The 8389-nt window shown below is 38.9% G+C and overlaps 1 protein-coding gene across 2 annotated transcripts in view; it reads left to right on the top strand.

Moving 5' to 3' along the window:
* The window catches only part of SECISBP2L (SECIS binding protein 2 like), a 34176-nt gene that overhangs the window by 11640 nt on the left and 14147 nt on the right, over positions 1–8389 (top strand). Inside the window, exons 3-8 of one of the 2 annotated variants that reach the window (XM_072402405.1) lie at positions 2521–2845; positions 3396–3534; positions 3621–3850; positions 5934–5958; positions 6375–6487; positions 6723–6857. In XM_072402405.1, coding sequence (XP_072258506.1) covers positions 2521–2845; positions 3396–3534; positions 3621–3850; positions 5934–5958; positions 6375–6487; positions 6723–6857 — 967 coding nt within the window. The remainder of the gene's footprint in view (positions 1–2520; positions 2846–3395; positions 3535–3620; positions 3851–5933; positions 5959–6374; positions 6488–6722; positions 6858–8389) is intronic. The other variant, XM_072402406.1, reaches the window with a different exon arrangement.

Raw genomic sequence — 8389 nt, 5'->3', positions numbered from 1 at the left:
CAAGCTGCATACCTTAGGATTGATTGTAGCATTCTCATAGCCATGAATGTATTCCATGTTCTTCATTTTCACCATTTTACTTCTATAAATTAAGATTTAGTTTTAAAGTGTATGTCCAACCAAACCCTTTTATCCTTTGTTTTTTATGGGGGAAGGTCTAGAAACTCAGTCACATTTTTACTGCATTTTGGGGGGACAATTACTCTCACTTCCAGCCCTTTGGCAGCATTTTTCAGGCAGAAACAAAAAGAAAACTCTCCCAACACCGAGAAACATTAAGTGCTTTTATTTAGTACAGTAGGCTAAAGCTAGGACCCATGTAAAATTTGTTTTTCTGTCTTTGTCCCTGGTACATATTTTACTTCACTTCCTGTCTGGTAAAAAGGACAGCATTACTTCTGCATTAGAAATCCAAGTGGAATATTCACCAGGTACTGAGCTGACTTTTGGCCTCTGCCTTCTATTGCATCTTTTAAAAGAACAAAAATGCAACAACAGTGTGAACCTAAACCACCTAACAATATTTTACTCATATTCACCTATTCTATTTAAAGTTGGGCAAAAGGATAGGCCTGTTTATCTTTAATAAAACTGTACTGCTGCTGCACGATTTTTCATTGCTGTTACCTCTGAAGTATGTCATAATTTGTAGTAAAATCCTAGCATGTGATTTTTGTGTATAGTAAATTTAGGCCTGGCCTTGCTTATAAAATTAACCTGCTGCTGGTCAGTTTGATACTACTGTACTATCTACAGACTCCTGCTGCTGGTTGATTTTACACTACTGTATCCTCTGCAGTGTCATATTTCTGTTAGTAAAGCCCCAGTCTCTGGTAACTTTAAGCCTAGGCTTTTAAAATTGCCTTGCTACTGACCAGTTATGCAATGCTGTGTCATCTGTGGTCTCTTATTTACTAAAACGCTTTCCTGTTTCTGAACTCCTAATAAAAGATTGATAGAAAATTGGCCAACAGCAGGACAATTTTGTGTTGGTCAGAACTGGCACAGATACATTTACTTTTTTATTTTCTGTCCACCTAAAAGTAAATGGGTCTGTTTTGTTTGATTAGTAACATTTAATGTTTGGCTTCATGGAAAATTAGTAGAACCCAAACATGGTGACTGCTATTATAGATTTTGCCTTCTAAAACTGCTAGTAATCTTGTTGTAATTCTGACCCTATTGCTTTATTAGTTTGAGTAACAAGTATGCAGATTAAGAAAATATCAAAACCGGTGGATCAGCTCTGCAAGTTGGTAGCGTTTTCTGAAAAAAGGTTGTTAGCATTTGCAAGCCGTGTCACCCTAACCCCCCCATGACCAGTATATTTAAAGCCTGACTTCAGGTTCCTCAAAAATATTTCTTTATAGTGGGCATAGTCTATACCTCAGGCACCTGTATCATCCCTACAATGTAGGGACAGTAGCTTTACATTGTAAGGGGAGGAAGTCATGACTGCTGAGAGAATGAGGGGTAATGAAAATAAGCGTTTACATCAGGCCAGCAACAATGAGCAGCAGTTTTTGCTGAACCTACAGGTCAATCTTAACCTCAGAATAGACTGCTCAGATATGTTAGGTTTTATAAAACTGTGTGACTTGAGAAAATATTGGAATCATATGAGGGCAGTCAACTGAAGATTGCGTATGTACAGACTTTTTAATCAGCCACTGAGTAATGTGCAAACTAAGATAAAAGTCTTTAACTGATCTGGGTAATCTAAACTAACAAAGGCTTACTGTAAATCTTTTTGCATACTCTGCTTATATACATTACTGTATTAAGTAATTATTTCTAAATAAAAATGGACCATCATTGCTCATAGATGTTTTTAGCCATCATATAAAAATCTAGTGTGATAAAACTAGTCACATTGTTCCAGCTGAAATGTGTGTAAACAGTGTTCACTTCATTTTGTTTTCATTACATTCTTTACAAGCATAGCATTTACAATAAAGCTATAAAAGCTAGTCGTAAAGAAAGAAATCATTGTACAAAGTGACCAACCAGGTTTCATCTGTTGGCCATAATTCCATTTTTGTTCATTTATGTTTTTTTGTTTTTTTTGTTTTTTTTTTTTATGTAATCTGCGATTTTCAACCAGGGTACTGGTTCAACCAGAGGTTGTTAGGAGTTTCATAAGCAATGAGCAATTTGTGCCTTTTTGGTCTGTTTAACTGAAACCAATGATCTTTTTAACTTGGTTGACATTCTTCCCACTGGCCCAGCAGTGTAAAAAGCATTCTTCCCATTGAGCACCATTCTAATGTACTGTGAGCTGTATTGTTATAGCAGGGGTCCCCCAAAAGATCTTAAAGTTATTTTAAGAGTTCCCCTGTTTGAAAGAAAAGGGTGAGAAAGGTTGTTATGATGCTATGCTTGATTTCAGATATGTTTATATAATATATGTGTGTGTGTAAATGTACGCTTTCTCTGCAGCAATATGTACTGTATTAAATCCTTTTTTTTTTAAAAAAAAACATGATTCCTCATAAGTAATTATTGTTTCGTTACTTGTAGGCAAATTCCATTGTATATTAATGATATAAGATGGCAACAGTCAAACTCAAATCCTCCTGGACCTTACCTTGCTTACCCTATTGTACCTGCTCAGCCGCCTGTATCTACAGAATACATGTACTACCAGCTAATGCCTGCACCTTGTGCTCAAGTCATGGGATTTTACCATCCATTTCCCACTACTTATACAACGCCTCTTCAGGGCACCAATGCAGTCAATGCAGTCTCTATTGACTGCAATGATCGGACAACCCAACAAACTCCAATCAATGTGTTATCCAACCAGCGAAGCAAAAATACCTCCAGACCACCCCTTATCCACAAAGTAAGTTTTTACCTTCTCTATACAAGTACTTGTGGTGTGGTCCTGATGGTCCAAAATTCTGGGTTCCTTGAATAGTACATTTTTGAAAAATTGTGCAGGCTGACGGTATTTTTATCAACATAAGTAATCTGATGGCTTTAGTTTCCAGAGACACAGAGCCTGAAACCAGCTCTACAAAACGTAAACAAGCGACCAAATGTTTGTTTGCATTCTGGTAAAAGGTTTAATGATAATTTTAGCAATCATACTTTAATGCAATGCTGTATACAGCCTGCTTTTTTTCTATCTTGTGACCAGTTTCTATGTCCCTGTTGTGTGTTGGCTTGCCAAATCAGTAGTAGTACTATTACTGAGTCTCCTCCACTCTTGAATATAACTTTCTAAAAAGCCCTTTTTTCAACCTCAAGCACATCACATTTTTTGGCATTTGTAATGCTGCTACTATCCACAAAGTCATTTGCCAGTCCTATCTTCGATTTTGGAATTTGTTTTATTTATCAATTTTAGTAGTATATGTTGATAGTAATAATATTTCCTCATCATACTTAAGCCTCCACAGCAAGGAGTGCCACAGATTAAATGTAAGAGACCTCCGATGAAGAGCGTGGCAGTACAGAAGGAAACTTGTTCATCAGGCCCAGACAGCCGGTCCAAGATTGTTCTTTTAGTGGATGCTTGTCAGCAAACAGGTGAATTATTATGCTCTTGGACTCTTACAAGTGTTTGTGCATGTATTAAAGTACAAATAGTAAAACATTTGAGTTTTTATTTGTAGACTTTCCAAACGAAATAGCAAATAAATCACTCTCTGAAAGTATGGGTGCAGCACTATGGAAAACAAAATCAAGACGCCGGCGGTCTTCTCATCCTGCAGCAGAGTCATCCAGTGAACAAGGTGCAAGTGAAGCCGATATCGACAGTGACAGTGGATACTGCAGTCCAAAGCACTGCCAGGCAGCTGCAATGTGTTCAAGGCATGCAGAGTGCAATGCTCCAAGCGTTAATGTACGTAAAAAATTTTCCACGTTACCTTGAATTACTTATATTACGGTGTACTCCTTGATTTCTTTTAGTCCATTACATCATTGCATCTCTGGCATTTTCATGTTGTCTGAGAGCTCTTGTGAGGAATGTTTTTTTATTCTTATTTCTCCACCTGTAAATAGTCCCTAACCTCTTTCAGCCCTGTTACTCTGGAGCCTCCGCTCTTCTCTCATCATCTCTATCTACTACCTGCCCGCTTGACCCAATTCCCTCTGAACTCCTCCGTGCTCACTCCTCCCCCCTGGCCCCTGCCCTAACTGAACTATTCAACCTCTCCCTTTCTACTGGTATTTACCCCTTTGCTTTCAAACATGCCATTATTTTCCCTATCCTGAAGAAACCCTCACTAGACCCCTCCCTACTATCTAGCTACCGTCCTATCTTCCTTCTCCCATATGTCTCCAAACTTCTTGCGCATCTTGTCTATAAAAGATTTCCCTATTTCACTCACCTCCACACCAACTCTCTCCTTGACCCTCTCCAGTCTGACATTCCAGCTGCCCATTCCACTGAAACAGCCCTTACTTAAGTGGCCAATGACCCCATCAGAGATAAGTCACAAGGCAACTTTTCTCTCCTCCCACTCCTGGATCTTTCTTCTGCTTTTGACACTGTTGATCCAAATCCTGTACTCCATTGGTATCAGTGACACTGCTCTCTCTTGATTTGCTTCCTATCTGTCTGAGGGCTCCTTTCAAGTTTCTTTCAATTTTAATTCCTCCTCTCCCACTTTCCTCACTGCTGGTGTTCCCCAAGGGTCAGTCCTTGGACCAGTTCTTTTTTCTCTGTCCACCTCCTCACTCATTCCCTCCTTTGGTTTACAGTTCCATTTGTATTCTGATGACAATCAGATCTATCTGTCCATCCCTGACTTGTCTCCCTCAGTCCTGGTTAAGGTTTCATGCTGCCTGTCAGCCATCTCATCATGGATATCTAAACGATTCCTGAAACTCAACCTGGGTAAAACAGCTCATCATCCAGCCCTCTTTTATTTCACATCTCCCGCCAACATATTTCTAAATGTAAATAACACGGTTATTCATCTCTCCCCTCAGGCACATTGTCTTGGTGTTACCTTCGACCTCCTATATTCAGAACATTTCCAGGTCCTGTCACTTTCACTTGCGCTACATCTCCAAAGTCCACCTCTACCTGTCCCCAGAGACCACCAAACTCTTTGTACACTCTCTTATCATATCTCATCTGCACTACTGTAACCTCCTCCTCTCTGGTATTCCACTAACCCGACTCTCTCTTCTACAATCTATTATGAATGCTGCAGCAAGACTCATCCATCCTTCCCACCGCTCTTCTGCTGCCTCTCTGTGATTGGCTTTCATTTCACCTTAGATTTAAATTCAAGCTCCTGTGCCTTGCCTTCAAATCCCTCCACAGCTCTTGTCCCACTTACCGTTCTGACCTGGTAATACTCCAGTAGCTGCTTTCCTCGCTCCTCCAATGATTCACTAATGACTTCCTTACTCGTAACCTCGTCACGTGCGTGGCTGCAAGACTTTTCTGAGGCTGCACAACTCTCGTCCTGTTCGGCTTTCTCCTACTCTATTCACATTTAAAAGAACACTCAAAACCCATCTTTTCAAACTTGCCTACCCTTCGTCTTCTGTCTCTTAAACCTTCAATACTTCCCTCCACTGCATATCTTTCTTCCCTATTGTGTGTTAATTCCCCTACCTCCTAGACTGTAAGCTCTACGGGGCAGGGTCCTCTCCTCCTCCTTTGTCACTGTCTGTATCTGTCTGTCATTTGCAGCCCCTATGTAATGTACAGTGCTGCATAATATGTTGGAGCTATAGAAATACAGAATAATAATAATATACTTTGCATTAGTGCACAGGAAGATTTAAAGATAATGAATTTTCAGTTATTACTTCAGTTATGTGGAAGAAAAAAAAATAGTAATGCAACACAATGTGTTGTGGTCTACAATTGAATTGGTCTACAATTTCAGCTCTTACTTGCAAAACACAGTTGCTAACAGAAGTTCCTTCTTAATAATTTGTCATTTTATATTTTTATTTTCCAGATTGCAGAACCAACTGTTTGCACAGGTAATAAAATGTTATTTATTTTAAAGATTAAGTCTCATTTTTAAATATTTGCTTCTAATGAGCTGTGTTGCCCCACTGCAAACAGCTAGATAGGAATCTCTGCTGGAGTATCTTAGAAAATGAAAGTTTATTGGTTGTTGGCACGGAATGTCTTCCTGTAGTGTGTCATCTTCCTGCTATGATAATATGGTCATCTGTGTTCTTGCAGGGTTCTATTTCTCCTCAATGATATTTCTCTTTCACATCAACATTTTGTCTGTTTTGTATTTTTCTTAGTTGTCTTTGTGTAAAACCCTGACTTTTGTGAGAATGGCACAGAGATTCCCCCTCTTATGCCGTCTTCTAAAATGTATTGAAACCGAAAAACACTGATTTTCTCGATCAATGTGATTGATGTTTTTTCTTGTAAAAAACAGGAGGAAGTTGGGCAAGTGTTGCCTCCCAAGCTACTCAAAAGAAGCCTTGGAATGAGAAAAGTCAGGTTTTCTGTAGAAGTGGAAGGCAGGTCGAACTGTGGAATAATGTGCAGGTAACATGAAAACTAAAGCAGGAAAAACATTAGCTTGGACCATGGTAATAAATCTTAGTTATACCTTAATTTACCAGCCCTTAAGAACACCTTATTTAGGGACTTATCATATTTTCAGATATTTCAGACCTTTTTGTACTAACCACAATACAATATTTATAAGAATCCAATAATATTTAGATTTTGGGATGCTCACTTAACAAATAATGTTTGTCTGTGTCTGCTTTGACCACAGCTTGGGTATCGTATGAGAGGACAGAGCACATCATCAGAAAGGAGACAGGATATTCAAAGGAAGCAAGACAGTAAAACAGGGACCACAGCACAAATAAACAGATCTGACCAGAGTCCTGAACAGTTGTATTTTGAGGTATTGTTTTATATACTGTTTGTCAGAAATAGAATTAAGAAGGTGTGTATACAGACCATCCACTAAAATGAAAGGTCTTTATACACTTCTGTCCCCCTACCCAAAACACACTTACTGGGTGAGAAATGCACCTGAAAGAAACAGTGTTAGAATGATTTGTACTCTAACTTGTCTTACTGCAGTGGCACCTAGAAAAGGATGATGCCACTGTCTTTTTGTGAATAATCCTGTGTATCACAAAGCAGCTAGAATGCCATGATGAGATACCCTTGCAATGCATTGCTTGCTGTTCACAGTAATCTTCCTTGAAAGACAGTGGCATTATGAGTAATTGCAATGTATTTTTTAAATTTCTCAGGCACTAAGAGTAGGGGATTACGGAAGGAAGCTAAGAGTAAAAGCAGACCTTCCTTATTTAAAGGTTTTGAAAATCCAGTACATCGCTCTGCAAATCAATATTGCTTTATTACAATAATTTACAATTATTACAATAAATGTAAAATATGTAAATGCTAAGAACTAAAAAATCGTTGGCTGTACTTTGTCTGACTCTTAGAGTTGCCTTATCCTAACTATAGGAATACCAGTGGTATTTCCAGTGTTGGCAAAAGCCAGGGGTTTGATGTAACAGGACTGCCTACTGGGAGTTGGAGGTGTCATTAATTTAAGTGTTTCTTTGCTTTTACAATGAAAGGCCAACAGAAACAAGGCAAATGTAGTATTGGTATTATTACTAATAAACAGCATCATATTTCGGCAACATATTATGCAGCTCTGTACATTAAATAGGGGTTGCAAATAACAGATACAGACAGTGACGCAAGATGAGGAGAGGACCCTGCCCAGAAGAGCTTACAATCTAGAAGGTGGGGGAAGTAGTACACAGTAGGAGGGGGGACATGGAATGGTGGGTAAGAAGTGAGGGTTTAGGAGACGGAAGACATTGCTTTATAAATATGACCTCCAGCCACTGCTTTGTTCCGTATGACATTGTTGCCATACCTCTATAGTCCTCTTGACTGCGGAAGACGCTGCCATGATGCCTTGTACATATAGCTTCAACAATTTTATTTTTAGGGGAATTTATTGTAGGGAATTTGTGGGGATCGTGTAAGCTGCCATTTGAATACAGTGAGTATGCCAACATGGTATGGACATAACATATGTTGAAAAAAAAAGTCCATTGACTTTAACCATCAGCCAGGAGGGGTCTGCAGGACAACAATGACATTTCCTAAGTTGCTATGGGGTGTACTGCAGTAATAATTATTCCAACAAGTAATACAGGAGGCTGGTTCTTGGAGGTAGAGGAAGGTGCCATAGGGTGGTGTCCAAGAAGCAGGGAAATCACCAGCACTCACTTCATTCCACAGCATTTCTTTTCCTTTATGCTGCACTTTGTACAAAGTTATACTTAAGAAAAGTAAACCCTGTTCACATTAACAAAGCAGGCATTTTTAAGCTGTAATTCCTGGTTTCTTTCACAGTTTAAGAAGCTTTTTGCATTGTGCAGTATAGCTACTTGCAATTTG

The sequence above is a fragment of the Pyxicephalus adspersus genome, chromosome 2 (assembly GCF_032062135.1).
Source record: "Pyxicephalus adspersus chromosome 2, UCB_Pads_2.0, whole genome shotgun sequence".
In the NCBI taxonomy this organism is placed as follows: domain Eukaryota; kingdom Metazoa; phylum Chordata; class Amphibia; order Anura; family Pyxicephalidae; genus Pyxicephalus; species Pyxicephalus adspersus.
Note: the sequence above shows the minus strand (reverse complement) of the source record. Positions and strands in the feature narration are given on the sequence as shown.